This window comes from Barbus barbus (genome assembly GCF_936440315.1).
Source record: "Barbus barbus genome assembly, chromosome: 32".
Taxonomy (NCBI): Eukaryota; Metazoa; Chordata; class Actinopteri; order Cypriniformes; family Cyprinidae; genus Barbus; species Barbus barbus.
The window spans coordinates 3,400,188-3,419,954 of NC_136760.1; the positions used below are offsets into that span (position 1 = coordinate 3,400,188).

Sequence of the window (19,767 nt, forward strand, 5' to 3'; positions counted from 1 at the left end):
ACTAATGCTTATTTTTACAGTCTATGGGCTTACGGTAATGATCCTAACGTTATTTGAGCTGTCGTCATTATGGTGGTTTTGCATGCGTTAACGATACCTTTTTCCGTTTCACCTCCATCGAGGTTCCAAGCGAGTAGTAGAGGCGAGCCGAGGAGATGATGTTTAGATATAACAGTTCAAGAGAAATCTGAAAATATATCACTGAAATATACCAAACGAAACAATCAGCACTCACTCAGATCACCGTATTAATATATTCATAGATTTATGAAATAGATTTTATGTTACATACCTGAGAAGTGTTCCTTCTTCCAAAAATGATTAAATACTTCTGGTACCGTTGGCCGCGTAATTTCAAACAGCAGCGATCCCACAATGCTATGCGGTGGCGGTGGCTGTAAAATAATGCTTTTACGGTGTAGTTACATAATATTACAGGACTGTCTGTAAATTTCCATTCATGCATTTGCATTTACAGTAAAAACATGAATACAATGCGTTGTTGTAAAATTTGTTGTAAAAATTACATCAATTGCTAACAGTGTACTTCTCTTCATCTGAGACAGTAGTCAAGATCATGGACAGTGCCATAAATGTGACCATTTTTACTACAAAACCTGCAGGCTTCCATTAAAAATCTTAAGATGAAGAGGAATTTCATCATTTAGCATGATAATTATCTCAATCACAAATCAAAGTCAACAAAGAAATGACTTCAGAAGAACAAAAATAATGTTGTTTTTTCCCCCCCAGTTGCATCCCAGATCCAAATTCAATTGAAAAAAAAAAAAAAAAACTAGCAGAATAAAGAGGGCTGTAGGAAATCCCCATATGATCAATCTGGAACTTCTTTGCAAAGAAGAGTGGGGAAAATTGACAAATCAAGAAGTTGACTCTTATTCAGAAATACTGTCAGTTGTATTAAGAAAAATATGTTACAAAGTTAACAGTTATTTAAAGTATTTTAGTTTTCTTTGTTTTTCCTTAAAAAAATCTATTTTATGATTTTGTTGGTTTTAGCATTAAATTAAACCTGAAAAAGTTTTAACGTTTTATCTTGGATTATTTTTAAATATCTCAAACAGCACCAGTTTTAACAGGGGTGTGTAGATCTGTACTCGCTGAATTAGCAAAATTTATGTTTAAGGGAAAGTTTTATTTTTATTTATTTTTTATTTAACATTTATTTAACCAAAAAAGACTCTTTGAGATTAAAAATCTCTTTCACAGGAGTGTCAGGGGCCAAAATGGGCAGGAATACAATCAGTTTCAACGCAGATTTACACAACACAAACAAACTAAAAACACTTAAAACAATTACATATCACAGAGCCATCTTCCATTTGCCAAATAACTGTTTTAAAATGCTCCAAAGACAGCAAATTTTGCAATTTCAGTTTCGATAGAAGAAAATTCCAGTCAGACGGAGCTGCATACATAATAGCCTTCTTACCTAGCTCAGATCATCAAACAAAAGGAACAATTTTGCGAACGAAGGAAATATTTCTCAACAATTTTCTGTTGTATAAGAGAGCAAAGATATGAAGGCAACATCCCCAAGATGGCTTTATAAATAATTACATACCAATGCATTTTTCTCCTAATAGACAAAGAAGGCCAACCTAATCTGTTATACAAGGTACAATGATGAGTTGAGGGTTTACAGTCTGATATAAATCTTAGAGCACCATGATAAACAGCATCTAAAGAAGAAAGATCATTATCACCTTAATCAAGTACAGATAAAAAAGTAGCTGAAACTAATTTCTTTCGTGCATTAAATGAAAAAAAAAAAAAAAAACTTGTTCCTAAAATAAAACCCAAGCTTAATTTTCAGTTTTTACTTCAGTTGAGTAATATGAGAGCCAAAAGATCATCAACAATGAAGCCAAGATATTTGTATCTTTTACTAATTCAATCATGGTACCTTGTAATGTCTGAAGAGAGAACGTTTTTTTGAAACTGAAAATAACATACTTGGTTTTATCAGCATTCAGAACAAGTTTTAAATTGTAAAGCTGTGATTGAATGACATCGAATGCTGACTGAAGCTTATACAGGGCTTGCTGCCCAGAAGAAGCACTACAATACATGACAGTGTCATCTGCATAAAAATGAAAGTTGGCATCCTGAATGTCATAATCAAGATGTTTATATAAATGGTAAATAAAAGGGGCCCCAGCACACATCCTTGGGGAACGCCTTTGGCAATCTCCAATGATTCAGCTTACCCTCGGCTTGTACACATTGAGTTCTTCCACTTAAATAATTTTTAAACCAAGGAATAACATAACTTGATAAACCAATGCTCTTTGGTCTGTGCAGCAATATTTCATGATAGTGAATTTAGCATATAGCTAGCTCTATTTCACACACTAATAGAGTTTTGATAATTGTTTTATTTTCCTTTTCTCCACCTTTATGGTTTCTGTTGCCAAGGAGGGACAAGAGTGAGACAAGGCAACCCATGCAGCCCATTTTATTCAGTCAGCTTTCTCTTTCCTTGGACTCGAAAAGGCGATGGCCCCACAAAATGTGAGGGTGATTTAATAGAAATAAACTCTCCATGCATATGACATCAGAAAGATGCAACTGAACGCAACATTCTGCTGAACAGATCTGGGGAAATTCTACTTCTAAAGTAATACACTCTAGAACAAATCTGTAATGTACTGTGTTGATAAAGTAATTTTCTGTATTGACTTTTCACAGGTATTTTACTCATACTTTGAATTATGCACTGCAATGTGTTATGTTTTAGGGTTAATGGAAATATCTATAATGCATACTGAGCCTCATTCACTTAGTGTAAGCACAAATTTGTATTTCAAATATGCCTACAAACTTGGACACTTCTTTCACAAGAATTATTTTGTGCGTACTAATCTGAAATAATTCACAAAATTAAATTATTAGTAAATGAGACCCAATGTCCTGGCAGAAAATTAGCAGGTAACAGATTTTGTTTTTGCAGTGCATGTTACAATGTTTTATCTGTATGAAAACAAATTATGTTGCATTGCTGCTTTTAATGGAGCGTTGCTGTAGTTTTCCATACATTTTCCCTTACAATTTGTCAGTGTTTATCACCCCCAACATTGTTTGCATGCAATAACAAAAAGTCATAACAAAGGCAAAGCTCATGGGGGTGTAGTGACTGTAAACTTTGCCGCTCTGTGGCTTTGCATCAATACACAAAATCTGTTCTGTTATTTTCTCGGCAGTCACGGGTTGGTTGGAAAGCAAGGAGAAAGTTGAGGCGAAGATGTATATGAAAACAAGTCCAAATTATCAATTAACAAATCAGTAACTTAAACAACCAAGGCATGGAGACTAAAAAAAGGTAGCTATTGAAAGAACTCAAAGAACCAAAATAGCATGTGAAATTACCATTCCCTCCAGTTGGCAGTGGCACAGCCTGGTGCTTTACAGAAAACTGTTCAATTTGGGAGAATTTGCATTGACGGTGCAGGGAATCATCACAGAGGGGCCGACAGAATAGATGACCACGGTGGATCAGCCATCAGAGGAGAGAAGACCTTGGTTGATCCAGCGGAGGAGAAAATCATGGCGGTGATGCAGACCACCTAGGTGGAGTCAGCAGAGCTAAGACAGGTCCTGGTTTCTGAGTCAATATGGTAAAAGTAACAACTTCCTTGGAGTGCAGAGTGGACTCTAGTTGCCAACTTTGCTTGTCTGGCTAGAGAAATATTTTATGTTTATTTTGGTCTGCTTTACACTGTGGTAAAAAGGTGTAGTATATTGTTGTATATATAAAAATGGAATACTCATAGAGCCTTTGCCCACCTCAAAGTTCTGAAAACTCTGCTGTTATGTTATTGCTTTTATACCACCACTTCAGAAATGAAAGTCATCGGAAGGATGCAAGAGGAAGCAACCCCAGGAGGACTTTTTTGAGAATATGTTCAAAATTGCTGCCACATCTTAGGGCCATATAGGTCTAGAACAGAGGTCTCCAACCCTACTCCTGGATAGTTACCTTCTGTCAGACTGGTTCTGTTGTGTTTGAGTGGGGTTGGAGATGAACTCCTCAGGCCGGGCACTCTCCAGGAGCAGTGGTGAAAACAATGCCGCAGCCTTCAGAAAAAGAACAGTACCCCCAAACAAGAAGCCTTGGTTTATTACAGAGGTTGGCTCCCTCCTCAAAACACAAGACGATGCTTTTAGTTTAGGTGACAAAACAGCATTGAGGGAAGCCAGGAGCAACCTCACTGCTGGCATAAGAGCCAAGGTCACATAAACCTGAAGGATCCAGAAACAAACTCGGTCCTGGAGGGCAACCGTATTGCAGAATTTAGCTCCAAATTGCCTCAGCACACCTGTCTAGAAGTTTCTATTATAGCTGCATCCCAATTCAAAGGCTGCATCCTTTGAAGGATGCTTTTATTCTAGCCTTCACGGGATTTCTTAATTGTGCCAACAGGTGTTCCCACTTGCCACTCTTGTCGCATAGCAACAGTGCATGAGGAGAGCTGCCATAGATGTTATTTGTTAAAGAAAATGAAAATAACTATGGAGCTTGAATTGTTAGCTTTTGACCTTTAATTACTGAACTACACAACCCTGTTTATTTATTTTTTTTGCAGCTGAATATAAAAAGTCCACTTACAAACGTTACTGCTGCTTGTAAATGGCAGCTGTCACAGTTGCTCGGCAACAAGAACAGTCCTCCCTAGACTAGACCAAACTGAGGCCATTTCTCAATATGCGTTCTTGTCTGTACTTGTGTTCTTGTGGACTTGTGAAACGTCATCAGTCGTCGCCCAAGTACTGTTCCAATTCAAAGTTCACATCCAGCCAAGTACAGTTAAAATCCCTGGATGTGTTCTTGCTCCGACCCTTTTATCAAGGATACATCCAGAGGTGACTTGTGCAAACTTGAGGCAGCCAGGTATCCCAGAATGCAATTCACACCAATCAGCGAACGTTAATGGCGGAGGGGAAAACTGCAAAATTTTCAAAATAATACTGTTATGTGTCATGAAATGCCGTTGTAAGAGTATTTCAGGCAAGAATTGTTTAAAACTCAAATCTGCGGGTTATTTATAAATAGATAGAGCCTATTTGTGATCTTGGAGACGTGAGCTCCACGTGATCACTGGGCGCTCAGTGTTCATGTATCCGTCGAGAGCAGCCTTACAACGGCTAGTCCTTCTGACATCTGCCGCTGGCTCTGATATCTCTCTAGTGGTTAAACATGAGGTAAAACTAGTTTATATATCTAACAGGCAATCTTTGGTCTCATGAATCTATTATTTCTTCCAGGTCATATAGTTTTGGCTGAGCACAAAGTTATGTTTCATAAATTATTGATTTATTTATTAATCGTAATACAGCGTTTACTTTGTTAGCGTGACTGAATTGTTTGCTTTTGTCTTTATTTCCTATTACATAAGTCTCTTATACTTTATACTTATACTTTTATAACTTATACTATTATTGTTCATTATAACTGACATTTAACAAAAAAGGCAGAGTTGTGCTTGCCATATTTCATTTTATTATAAATAAAGTGAATCAGAGTATATGTGCACATATTACCTAAACCTCATATTAATGTTTTATATTTTTTAAATGAAAACGAAAAGAGGATTGTGTTTTATATTTTGAAGAAAATGAAAAGGCAGTCTTATTGTAAAGAGTGTACGCTTTGCATGAACCACATTTTTGTGGCTATTAATATTTTAAATGAAACAGAATAGAGGCAACGCTGTTTGATAAAATATTTCATTTCACTGTAATATACGTTCCCTGAACTACATTTTTGTGGCTATTAATATGTTTACATGAAAACAAAAAGAGGCAGTGGTGTTTGATATCGTATTTCGTTGTATTGTAATACAGTGTAGATAATTTAGGCAAGCTGACTGACGTTATTAACTACGTTGCTGTTCCATTTGCAGAATTACCGGACTTGCGTTCTCCCGTCTTTGGGAGATTGCACCCCCGAGTCGAACTTGCGAAGTCTGAACTACCGAGGGTGCAAGTCCGAACTTTGCGTACTTGGTATTGAGAAACGGCCCTGAGTCCTTCGGATGCAGCCTTTGATATGGGACACAGCTGTAGTTAGCGGCTTTTTGTTTATTTTCTAGCAATAAACTTTATTGTTAGGGTGAAGTTTTAGTTATTGTTAGGGTGATGTTTAGGGTAAAGGTAGGGTACACTGTAAAAAATTGTGCCGTTAAATAACGGTAATGTGCTGGCAGCAGAGTCGCCAGCAATCTACTGTAATTTTACAGTATTCATACTGTGAAATTATTTTACAGTTTATTACCGTAAAAATGAAATACAGTATAATTCTGTTTTTTTTTTTTTTTTACAGTAAAATACTGGCAGCAGAGTCGCCAGCAATCTACTGTAATTCTACAGTATGCATACTGTGAATTATTTAACAGCTTGTTTCTGTAAAAATTAAATGCAGAACATTTCTGTGATTATTTCAATTTACAACATTATGGTTACTTTAAATTCACTCATTATTGTACAAATGCATAAAATGTATATAAGTAATTGGATTGAAGATTATTTTATTTCCCTTTTTTTTTTAGATTTATTTTAAATCTAGTGTTATTTTATGCCTTTGTAAAGAGTGAATTTAAAGTAACCAATGATGTTGTAATTGGATTTACAGTCGAACATTGTTCTATGGGCTACACGCATCTACTTTAAAATACATTATATTGAAATATCTAAACAAGCAAGCACTCAATGAATATAAACCAAAATAATTTTATTTAAAAGAACAGTCAACATTTAACAAGGATTCAAAAAAAAAAAAAAACACAAACATGATATAAGTTACAAACATTACAACCTGAAGTCATTAAACATTTAAAAAAAAAAATAATTACATTTTGTATCATTTTTGGATATACTCAGAACATGCAACAAATTTAAATTTGAAACATTTTAGTGAAAAAAAAAAAATGTTCAGGGTTTTTTCAGCACTTCTTTAAACATTCCAGTGAGGAGGCTTGTGTACCTTTTAAAAGAGTTCTAGTCCTAGGTGAATGACTTTGTCATTTTACACCTACTTAACCATGACGACCTGGCTGCATGTTGTCTCCTGAGGTATTCCAACTGGTACCTCTGTAAAACATCAGCAAACAAAACATTTTATCAAAATAACTCTAGAATTGTCAATGTAGAGTACAACTCAGATAACAAGGAGATTGCTGATAGTGTTGACTAACAAAACGCTTCCTGCATGTCTCAAGTCAACTAATTTTTATATGAAGTCCCACTGAAAGTCGATTAGGTTCTTCAATAGTGTGGAGACATGTGTATTCACTGAAGTAATGAAGTAATTCAACTTGGAAGTAATTTACTTGTTAAAAATTACAAGTGTATTACTATGCACAGGAGACAGTATTATGCCTATATTCAAGCTTATATGCAGTGTGATTTGAAAATCAGCAAGTGCTTATAAAGTTTGAAGAACTGGTAATTCCTGTGTAATGTTTATGTAAAATGGTGCACTTTATTTTATAGTCCTATTTCCATATACTTACTATGTAAGTACTTGTGTATGTACCTATTAGTTAATGTACAGAATAAGTTATGCGGTACTCAAGTTGGGGGTATAAACATGGACCACGGTACTTATTGAGTAATTGATGGTAGATGGTACATAGTAAGTATATGGAAATATGACTAAAATAAAGTGCACCATTTTACATAAACATTACACAGGAATTACCAATTCTTCAAACTTTGCAAGCACTTTTGTGGAGAGCAATTTAACATTAACACACACTTGTTTGTAAGTACTACATATTTACCACGTGTATACCAAGGACCGTATGTGTCTTGTTTGTTACCACATAATAGCACATTTTTCCATAGGTGCTACATATTTACCATGTACATATCTTTAGTATGTACAGTAATGTCTTATTAGTCACCATATAGGGATACTGTAAGGACCTGCCTGTTTGTACCCACTTGTCCGTAAGTACTACATATTTACCATGTATATACATTAGTAAGTACAGTAAAGTATCTAATTAGTTACCATGTACGGGCACTACATGTAAGCTTCCAAGTAATAGCAACATTCATCTCACCTTGCATAAAAATCTGTACATTCACAGAAAAATAGCAATGTAATACGTCTATCAATGAAATGTATACCAAGTAGAATCAGGCGAGGACTTGTTTTCAACAACGACTAACAGTCTTAGTTTATAGATAATCTAAAACAAACTTAATAAAACCTGGTGACTGTAAAATGTGTGTATATGTTTGAATTATTCACACATTTTAGCGGTGAAGAGACGTTTTAAAACCATACACTCACTAGCTCGACAGTTTGCTGAGCATCGTTGTCATAACATTACTTTTGGTAATATTACCTGAATAAAATACTGGTGAGGAATATAAGAAATGCTTTTAGTTACCTTGTAGGTGCAGATGCAGGTCAATGCCGTTGAAGGACATCGGATGGCGAATGGAGATGTGAAGCAGATGTCCTTAGAAACTTGTTTCCTCTTCGGGAAATAAAAGTGCTTCACAAATGACGTTTGTAAAAATTGTCATCACAAGTACCTCAATGAAAAGGATTTCGGATGCTTGAAAATAGCAAATTAACCAAACTGACAAAACAGCAATGCACTTTGACCAAACTTGTACACTCAATTAAAAAAATAAAAATACTGCATTGTACTGTATTTAACATAGCCCACAATGCATTGCAAACAGTAAAAAACCGTATTCCTTAAATACAGTAGAGTACTGTTAAAAATGAGCTGTAAATTAACAGCAATTTCTTAAACAGCAAAATATTGCCCAGAATGCATTGTTTTCTACAGTACATTACTGTTTTAATGGAAAACAGTATGTTACTGTCAGATTTTGGCCGTTTTTTAACAGCAATTTTTTACAGTGTAGGTTTGGTAGGGTTGTTTTTGTATTATTTGCGTACAAAAAGTGTTCTCGTTGTTTCATAAAATTCAGATTGATCTACTGATGGCAGATGGACTATTTTGACAATGTCTTTCATACTTTTCTGGGCCTTGACAGTGTTATTTACTTGGTGGTCGACGTGACACTCACAAGCCTCCCGGTTTTCATCCAAAATATCTTAAAATGTGTTCAGAAGATGAACAAAGCTTTTACAGGTTTGGAATGACATGGGTGTATGTGATTAATATATCTAAATTACAACCTATGCTCTCAATGTCAAATACAGAAACATTAATTCATGCATTCATGACCTCGAGGCCAGATTATTGTAATGCCTTATTGGGTGGTTGCTCTGCACATTTAATTAACAAACTCCAGCTGGTTCAAAGATGCAGCCACTAGAGTTCTTACTAGAACTTTGAAGTATGACCACATTAGCCCGGTTCTGTCAACACTGCACTGGCTCCCTATTAGACATTGTATACATTTTAAGATCTTGCTAATTACCTATAGTATTTAGCAAGGGAAGTTGTGGCCTAATGGTTAGAGATTTGGACTTGTAATCCAAAGGTTGCGGGTTCGAGTCTCGGGCCGGCAGGGATTGTAGGTGGGGCAGGAATTGTCTCTCCACCCTCAATACCATGGCTGAGGGACCTTTGAGCAAGGCTCCGAACCCCCAACTGCTCCCTGGGTGCCGCGGCATAAATGGCTGTCCACTGCTCCGGGTGTGTGTTCATGGTGTGTGTGTGTTCACTGCTGTGTGTGTGCACTTTGGATGGGATAAATGCAGAGCATGAATTCCGAATATGGGTCACCACACTTGGCCGTATGTCACGTCACTTTCACTTTCTATAAGGCCCTGAATGGTTTGGCACCTCAGTATTTGAGTGAGCTCTTATCGCATTATTCAAGATTCAAGATTTTTATTTGTCACATACACAATTATACAGGGTATAACCAGCAGTGAAATGGAGGTCCATTATAGTCCTTCACGTTTGCTGCTATTCACTCTGGCCATTTGATAATACCTAGAATATCAAAAAAACTGTGGGCGGGAGATTGTTTTCCTATTTAGCGCCCAAACTCAGTTTAAATCTAGATTAAAGACCCATCTCCCTGGCTTACACATAATATACTATCGCATTTCTATAATTCAAATCCATTAAAGGATTGTTAGGCTGCATTAATTAGGTCAAACGGAACCGGGAACATGTCCCAAAACATCCGATGTACTTGTTACATCATTAGAAGAATGGCATCTACGCTAATATTAGTCTGTTACTTTCTTATTCCGAGGTCACCGTAGCCATCCAGATCCAGTCCGTATCCAGATCAAATGGTGGATCAGCACCTAGAGATGACCTCTACAGCCAGGACACCTAGATAAGCCCCAGAGACTGATCCCCAGTGAAGACCCTGTCTCCAAGACGACCATCGGGACAAGACCACAGGAACCAGATGAGTCCTTTGCACAATCTGATTCTGCTTTAGAAGCAGATTCTCACTAAACTGCTGATTTTGTCTGTCCAGAGGAGAATGACACTATTTTGACAAACTATTTCCCCGTCTTAATACTGTAAAGCTTATATAAAGCCACCCAGCTTTATATGAAGCTGATGTAAAGCTGCTTTGACACAATTTTCATTGTTAAAAGTGCTATACAAATAATATAACATAATATATATTCATGACGAAATTTTCATTTTGGGGTGGAGTAACCCTTTAAGGTGTGTTTAATTGGGGTTGGAGCTGAACTCTGCAGGGCAGTAGCTATACATCATTTTATTAATTCATTAATTTTAATTAATTTATTTATTTTGCATATTTTGAAAGTCTAACAGCACCCCGGCCATGAAAATCACCCCACCAGCAGACCACTAAGTGCTGAAGTAAAAAGGACTCTGCAGAGGCATAACCCACACAAGGCTGATGACATCCCCGGCTGGGTGTTTAACACAGTTGGGTGATGAACACAGCTAACAGACATTTTTAACAGATATTACTAACACAGTCTTTGATCCATGCTTCAAAACGCCACAGTGCTAAATAAATCAATATCCTACCTTAAAGGGATAGTTTAGAGTAGAGTAGTAGTTAGAGTAGTATAGTGTTTTCATTCTGTGGAAATCAATATGGAGCAGAAACTAGTTGATTACCCTCATTCTTCAAAATATCTCGTTTTGTTTTCAGCAGAAGGAAAACATCATACAGGTTTGGAGCAACTTCAGGGTGAGCAATGCTGGACCGACACCTCATGATTTAAGCCTTGATTTTCAATCGCAGGTAGTTTTGTGGAAATCTCTGACAAATGCCCAAAATCTGAGGCAAATCTGTGCTTGTTTACCTGAATGACAGTTGTGTAGCGTGCATTATCAAAGACGTGATCAAAGAGAAGCCCCAAAGCATTGCTGATGCCTGTGGGATATTTAGCATTCTAAATATCTTGACCTATCGGTGACTCACAGTCCTGCAGTGTGAAATGTGCTTTGACTGGAAATGACCTCGGCAATGACCTACAGCCAATGAGAGAGCATGATACAGAGCAAAGTAAAGTTTATATCAAAGTAAAGACATATCAAAGTCGCTTGGTTGAAGGTAACCAAATTTGGGTTGTTTTGCAACCCACTGATGGGAAAATATGAACAAACCTAACCGTGGGTCATTTTCGATCTAGAATTTTGGGTTGTTCATTAAACCCAGTATATTAAATAAGTTAATAGTTATGCTCGTTCATTTTTAAAGGAACACTAGCTCATTATTTACCTTAAACATGGGTTAATATTTCCGGATTAACACATTTTTAAATATACTACACAATCACTGTTTCCAATGCACCCTTTATTTTAGGATGAATACAATTCTGAATACAGCATTTATCTGTCAGTCATGTGTACAATTTTGCCTACATTTAAACTTGTTTAACAAATAATTCATGTGTAATCAACCATAGTCTGTAATCTCCCTTTCCCCTGAAATGGGGGAACTTTTCATGCTTAAATAGTTTTAATATTAATATTATTACTTTAATATCTAATATTACTTCAATTCTTTGGTATTTTTTCTAATGAGCTACTCTAACTTTTACTTGAGTCAGTATCCATAAAGGTATCTTTACTTTTACTCTGATATGATGACTGGGTAATGTAGACAACACTGACTGTCTACAACATTTCTTTCCTTAATAAAATACATAAGTTACATCTGACATGCATATGAGGAAACCAACTGAACATGGATTCTGGGTTATGAACTGGCCATCAAACTACCTGTTTGGGGATGGGGAGTTTGATTGCTGTCAACCTAAATTTTCATCAAACACCTGAACCAAATTGGCCTAATCACTTAACACCCTAGGTACCACTTGTCCCAATGAGCTCGTTTTGATACCTGGTTAATCACGTCTTTGCACATTTCAGAACTTTGAAACTCTTTTGAGTATAAAGCCTTCATACACAGTGGTTTTTAAACAGGGTTTTGCTGATTTAGTATAGGAGCCAGGTTTGGGTTGCCATTTGAAAAAAAAAGAAAAAAAAAAACGAGATGAAGGTAAGTGTAGTAGTTAAGGGCTGAAAGAGTTTAAGCGTTTAGTTGGCCAAAATGGTGAGATAGCAGTTTGTTGTTGCACTAAAACCTGAGAAGTGAATCACAAAAATGTGTATTAAAAACTTTTATCTGCTTTTAATGTGATATTTAAGTGTTGTTTTTGGAAGGAGCTATGCTTTTTTTTTTTTTTTTTTTTTTTTTTTTTTTTTTTTTTTAATGGCTTTGCCAGATAATTGCATAAAACTGGGCAGAGTGTTTGCACAACTTTTGCTGTTTTTTTGTTTTTTTAGATGAATGCTTTCATAACCTGCCTTGCTGTTTGTCTGTTGCATGAGGTGTGCAGTACACCAACACCTGTGTGTAAGTGTTTTTGTAATTTGATTACTTTGACATTTCCGTGGCCTAATGTTGCATTGTGTATTGTGACGTTTCAAACATTACTCTCCCTTTTCATGTGCTGCTTCTTAGCTTGGTGCTATCATAGTCCTTCATGTAGTAAGTAGTTTTATGTTTTAGCAAACTTTCTATTAAGTTTTACAGCGGTTTCAGAATCAGATTATACATGATTTTATGCTAATTATCTGGTGGGGGTGTTGATCTTTCCTCTGCATCTCAGGTGATCTCGTTTGGCCCATAATCGCAGAAAAAGACTGCAATGGCACTCAACAGTCTCCAATAGATATTGTAACCGCCAATGTGCAGGCTAATACTAATCTGACCGCTTTCACCTTCACTGGCTACAATGACAAAGCAATGTTAAATGAGATTACAAACACTGGTAGGACAAGTGAGTAGCATAACGTCTCATATCTTGTGTAAGAATTACTGACTGGGAACAGAATCTGTTTAATGTTGTGGTTTCACTCTTCAGTTAAAGTTACACTTGACCAGAAGATGCATGTGGAAGGAGGTGATCTGCCAGGCCTGTTTGCCAGTAAGCAGTTTCATCTTCACTGGGGTAATGGCAGCGCCACACCTGGATCTGAACATAGTGTGAATGGCAAACGATACCCCATGGAGGTTTGAAAATGATGTGACTACAATTTAAAGGTTTTGTCTTGTACCGATCTTCTAAAAGGGTTTTGTGTGTCTCAGTTGCATATCGTGAATGAGGCTAAAGTCAACGGCAGTGTACCAGTGTTTGCAGCTCTCGGTATCTTCATTGAGGTATGTCCCTTTTTTGTCTCTGATATTTGGAGAAACCGTTTTAATTGTAATCTCCCACAGGCCTCTAATGACACTGGGAAACCAGAGAGCTGGAAGACCTTAACGTCTTATCTTGCAGAAATTGCGAGTGCAGGTTTGGACACTTTCCTACAGTAAGTGGTTCTGTATGCTGGTAATGTACACAAGTTAATGTTTTAATTTTTTCAGGTGATAAAACGAAAGTTTCTGACACTCTCACCATGGATGATCTGCTTCCTGGAGTGGACAGGACCAAGTATTACCGCTATCTTGGCTCTCTGACTACACCAAATTGCGACGAAGGTGTGATTTGGACAATCTTTAAAGACCCCATTCAAGTCAGCCAAGATTTGGTAAGTCTAGACCGTACACAAATATTTAGGGCTAAACTCAAGGTTTCTGTATTTGGGTTGCACATAAATTGCATTAGTTTTAATAGGCTAAAACAATGTGACATCAGTCATGCATAAGATTTTGATAAAACAGATTTTTAAATGCACAATAACTTAAACCTGGTTATTGTCGGTGCATCAGGTTTTTAGATTATCACTTAACAGTGAATATTGCTTTAAATACAGCTAGACTCATCTGAATTGTTTTTCTTTTTTTTTTTTTTTTTTTTTTTTTTTAAATTTCTCCCATCCATTGGGAGGAAAGGATCAAAGTGTCTTGTTTCAGGTTATTTTTTTTTTCAAATAGATTGACCTCTTCACTACGACGGTCTACATCAACCAGACCACCAACTCCCCTCTAATGATCAACACATTCAGGGGTGTTCAGCCCATCAATGGCAGGATTGTGATGTCACCAGGAGCAGGTCCCAAAATTACTGGCCTCATAAAGCCAACATCCGTTACCAAAACTACCAGGTTTGTAGGCAACAAAACTACTGGCCTCATAAAGCCAACATCAGTTGCCAAATCTACTAGTCTTGTAAAGCCGACGTCAACTGCAACAAACCCATCGCTGGCTCTCAGTCTTCCTCTTCTGAGTGTCGTACTCCTGTACTGTATCCTATCTTTGTAATCTGGTTCTCAAAATGCTGAGCTTAAGATGGCTTTGACCGTGAAATCTTCCATTTAATGTTATAGATTGTTTAAAAAAAAAAAAAAAAAGTAAAATGGTGGGGGTGGGGGAGAAAGCATCAGCAATGTCAAGAGATTTGTCAGTTTTAACTGATTTAATATCATTGTAGGAGTCTCATCTCCTTCTCCGCTTGTTTCCTGCATCTGTTTAATGCGAAACTGACTTCCAGGTTGTGCGCTAAAGACTTTATTTGGTTGTGGTGCTGGGTACTTTGTATAGAAGTTAGCTGTTTGATTTGCACCATCTTGAGTGATATTTGAGCTGCTTGTGGTCTTTACATGAATGCACTTATTGTAATTATAGTGTCAGCTTGTACAGAAGTGGAATGTTTCTTTTGAATGAATGCAGGCAACATACTGAGGGCGGAGGACATGTCACTGATTCAACTTTCGTTTTAGAAAGTTTAATCCATTTTCTGTCTTGGAAAAAGTGAAACCGTATCTAGTGCTTGTTGTGACTTGTTCCTCCTCTCAGATCTTGGGTTGTAGCGTCCCACAGGTGTCGCTGTAAAGGTGGGGTTGGTTTTGAGTGCGCACAAGGTTTGTGTCCTTGTCTGCTTATGTGACTGTTGGATTACTGAAGCATTGACAAGTGTTCAAGCGGTTAACTTTGTTTTAAGATTAATTCAATAAAGTTTAAAACGATTGTATAAAATGTGTCCTTTTTCACACCAGGGGAGGCAAATGATTCCATTTATCTTTGTCTTTAAATGATCTGTAAAGGATGACAATATACTTGCACTTCTACACTGACAAACCGAATCTGAGCTGTGTAGATGACTAAATTGTAGTCCATTACATATAGTTGATGTAATCTAGGTTAAATCGTGAATTTTTTTTTTTTTCTATCTTTTTTAAACAAGTTTAATTGCCAATGCATTAAACGTTACACTTAAACCAGGGTTTCCCATGGGCTTAATGTAAAAAAAAAAAATAATCAAAAAGCTAAATTCAGAGTAAAAAAATTAACAGGGTTTTTTTTTTTTTTTTTTTTTTTTTGTTTTTTTTTAAATGTGCAGTTTCCTTTTCTGGTTCGGGACACGGTGATCATCTGAAATTTCAAGGTTTAAAAAAATCCAGTAAAAATACCAAATGGCTTCCACTTAGCACAAGAGAGTTTATCAAATTGAAGTATATTGCAGAAGTATGTTAAATGAGTGTAATAAAGACTTCTGCCTGTGTGTTTGCAGTAGCATAGACACCAGAAGATAATGGTTGCTAGATTGATACAATTTGACTGGGTTTTATCTGGTGTAGGACAACATTTAATAAAAACAAAAACCTTTGGAATGATAAAAGTGTGGATGGTGAATAGAACTAAATTTCTATCCTTTTGACTCAAATGGGATGGCTTGACGGGAACTCTCGTTGCCAGTTGACGTTCCCTATGGCCACTCGATCATTGCGGGTCAAAACTCTGTACGAAAGCTGGCTCCAAGAAGAAAATGACTAAGTATATGAGCATATGGTTGTACCCCAAAACATCAGTGCCGTCCCCAGTGATGTCTTTTGAATGCTTTTGCATTAATACAGTATTGCAACCTGAACTGTATTACAGTAAAAACTGACTGATAAAGAACGCTGAATGTACAACTAGCAGATAGTCAGTTGGGATTATATGCAAGTTTATTTAACCAGCTTTTGTGTGTGATGTAAAGGTTGCTTGGAGATGTTTCCTTAAAACAAAACAAAAACTGTTAAATGATCTTCAGTGCAGTTCCGCTTCTGCTTCCTTCCACACAAATAATACTAAAAGCAAATGATTTCCATGGTATGGATATTTTCAGGAGATTGTTAATTTATTAATCTGCTATATTGAATGATTCATTTTATGAATCACACGTATTTGAGAAATGGTCGTAAGATCAATTTTAGAATGGTTTCTGCACAACATTTTATAAATGAGGCCCAGGTTGTTGATTGATAGACTGGAGTGCTGTGGATTTTTGTGATGTTTTTATCAGCTGTTTGGACTCTCATTCTGACGGCACCCATTCACTGCAGACTGCTAAATGCTAAAAATACTCATGCTAAATTTTTCCAAATCTCCAATCCAGTGAAAAATCAAGCTACAACTTGAGTGGTCTAATGTACTAAACGCACTGCATGATTTTCGGCTATCTCAGACGAAAGATTGGTGTCGTGAAGCAATCGTGGCCAATCACGATTGGCTTCACAATGCCAGTCTTTCGTCTGGGACAGCTGAAAATCGTGCAGTGTGTTTCGGGCTTAAGGTTGAGTAGCCTAAATTTTAATTTTTGGGTGAAGTATTCATGTGGCACGTGCCAAACAGCAGAATGTTACTCTCCAAGCTTAAAAGCCCCACTAGAACGGAACCCAGTGCAATTTTTATAAGCAGAACAATCAAAAGTTGAGCATGTCCACAAATGGTGATATTGCCATCTGTGTCTTGAAATGGTTTTTACGAGTGCAGTACAATGCTGCAGCATTACACACAGCTGGATTTCTTTGTGAAGTGTGTGTCCTTATTTGAAATTCAAGCCTATTAAATAAACCATAAACATCTTAATTTCAGAACAAAGATGGGGTTTGTGAGTATTTCCGACATGAAATTGTAGTGTTACACATTTCCTTATCTCAAAGGTAGGCCTATATGAAATATAATCAAGGGAGTGAGAAATCCAGAGAGTCTGCTGACTGTTGAATGCTTCTACAGACTACTAAAGGATCAGGTTCCATTTCAAAGAGGAGAAAAGGACAAACTGTTGTATTACCTGCTTTCAGGGGACATAAATGTGAGCGTGAACTACTGTTACACTTGGTCTTTTGTCCTACTTTATTGTTAAATGGATCGTGTTCATTGTTCAAAATGCTTAAGCAAATGGTTCTTTCATTGTATGGAGAGTGTGCAATTTCTGTAATATGATATTAGCACAAACAATTCCACTTATCTTCAAATGAAAAACGATCTTATTACAGCACTGTTGTGTAACATTAAAAATGCATGTTACAATATTTTAAAATAAAAAAGAGCATAATAATAACAGCAAAAAGACAATTATGTTAATTATAATGACCTATTTGCATTAATTAATTTAAGCCATAACTTGTTTGTTACTTGAAATTTAGACGTTAACTGAAATAAAAATAACTTGCCAAGGTAACATTTCTTATTTTAAAATTTTAACCAAATAACTCAAACTAAATTCAATTCAATGAATCAAAAATTTCTGACAACTATGTAGACATACCAAATCTAGTAAAAATGTCAAAAATGCACAAAAGCTTTAAAAAACAGAAAATACAAAAATCTAATTCAAAATACTAACAAAAATGTTCATGTCAGTGTTCCTAAAATAACCATATGAAAACTATAACAAAAATACAAAATGCGTATATTTACATAAGTAATTATAATATTTATGTAACTATTTGTTTGTTAAAAGGATGTCATCACTTACCCCTATATCTTTCCAACCTGTATGACTTTCTTTCTTCATGAAATACAAAATAAGGTTTTTTTTTTGTTTTTTTTACATATAATAAAGGCAATGTTGTTTTTACCCCACTGACTTTCATTGTATGGTCAAAAAACTGTGTGTTTAGGAGAACAAAAACAGTTTTGGTATGACATAAAGGATACGATTTGAATGCACTTCCCCTTCAAGAGAACACGTTTCAGTGCTGTTTGTGGGAAACTACTGCATCAAAACTCTCCTTCCACTGTCCTGTCTACATTCTGATTTCTGAAGAAACCTAGAAATTCATCTTACAGACGTGTAATCTTACTGTTTAAACTGCATATATTAATGCATATGCATTTATTATAATTATGTCAAATGCTCAAATACTTTCACTGCCGTGATGTGACATTAATTTTCTTAGTTTAGGTGGTTCACACACACTCATGTCTGGTTTACTATCTATGTGGGGACTCTCCATAGGCGTAATGCTTTTTATCGTTCTACACCAACCCTGTATATAAACCTACCCCTCACAGAATACTTTCTGCATTTTTACATTCTCAAAAAACTCATTATGTATGATTTATAAGCTTGTTTGCCCATGAGGACCTCAAGTTAGGTCCTCACAGTGACACGAGTCCCCATGAGTTGATGTGTATTCAGGTATAAGTCCCCACCCGGACTGAAAAATAAGATCTCACACACACACACACACACACACACACACACACACACACACACACACGCACACACACACTCGCACACACACACACACACACACGCACTCGCACACACACACACACACACACACACTTCTTTCGCTGTACAAACCGTATATTCTATTGCCCTACACCAACCCTAAACATAAACTTAGCCCTCACAGGAGACTTTTTGCATTTTAGATTTTCAAAAAACTTAATTCTGTGATTTATAAGCTTGTTTACCCATGGGGACCTCAATTTAGGCCCCCACCGTGACACAAGTCCCCATGAGTCTGTGTGTATTCAGGTTTAAGTACCCACTGGTATATAAAAACAGGTACACACACACACACACACACACAGAGAGAGAGAGAGAGAGAGAGAGAGCGAGACAGGGGTCACTCAGTCAGCTGGTATTTCTGACCTTATGATACGCAATGTCTGGAATGCTAATCATTCTTGTTTATCTCCTCATCTCAGTTCTTTCTTCTGAACTCTGCCCATGGGACACATCCTGGATTGTTTTCAAGCTGGTTTCTTTTAAAATTGTTTTGTGAGCACAAACAAATGATTGCTGCAGAACTTGATTCTTACAATTAAATTTTGCCTAAAGGTGACACCGTAACTAGCCTTTCCAGAGGACAAAATGTTCCTGAAGCTATAGGTCCATTAAAGGTGTGTGTAGGTGAAGTCTGAACATTCCAGTCCTAATGACGCTGACTAATGCGGTGATAGAAGCCAAACACATGTGACACCGAAATATTAGAACAAAGTCTTAGCAGGCATATTATTGTTGACTAAAACTAAAACCAAAAACATAAAAAAAAAAAAAACTTAAAATAATTGTTAACTGAATACACACACAGTAGTTCAGTAAAAAACAACACTGAGTCCTGAGATCTT

The 19,767-nt window shown here is 36.4% G+C and overlaps 1 protein-coding gene across 1 annotated transcript; it reads left to right on the forward strand.

Annotated features, from left to right (window-relative positions):
- Positions 1-12,465: 12,465 nt before the first annotated feature.
- ca15b (carbonic anhydrase XVb) lies at positions 12,466-14,679 on the forward strand (the record flags this gene model as incomplete). Its single annotated transcript, XM_079389010.1, has 8 exons — positions 12,466-12,471; positions 12,759-12,828; positions 13,085-13,255; positions 13,340-13,488; positions 13,564-13,635; positions 13,696-13,768; positions 13,843-14,006; positions 14,353-14,679. 8 exons carry the CDS (start codon positions 12,466-12,468, stop codon positions 14,677-14,679), a joined length of 1,032 nt encoding a protein of 343 aa, XP_079245136.1.
- Between the last annotated feature and the right edge of the window lie 5,088 nt (positions 14,680-19,767).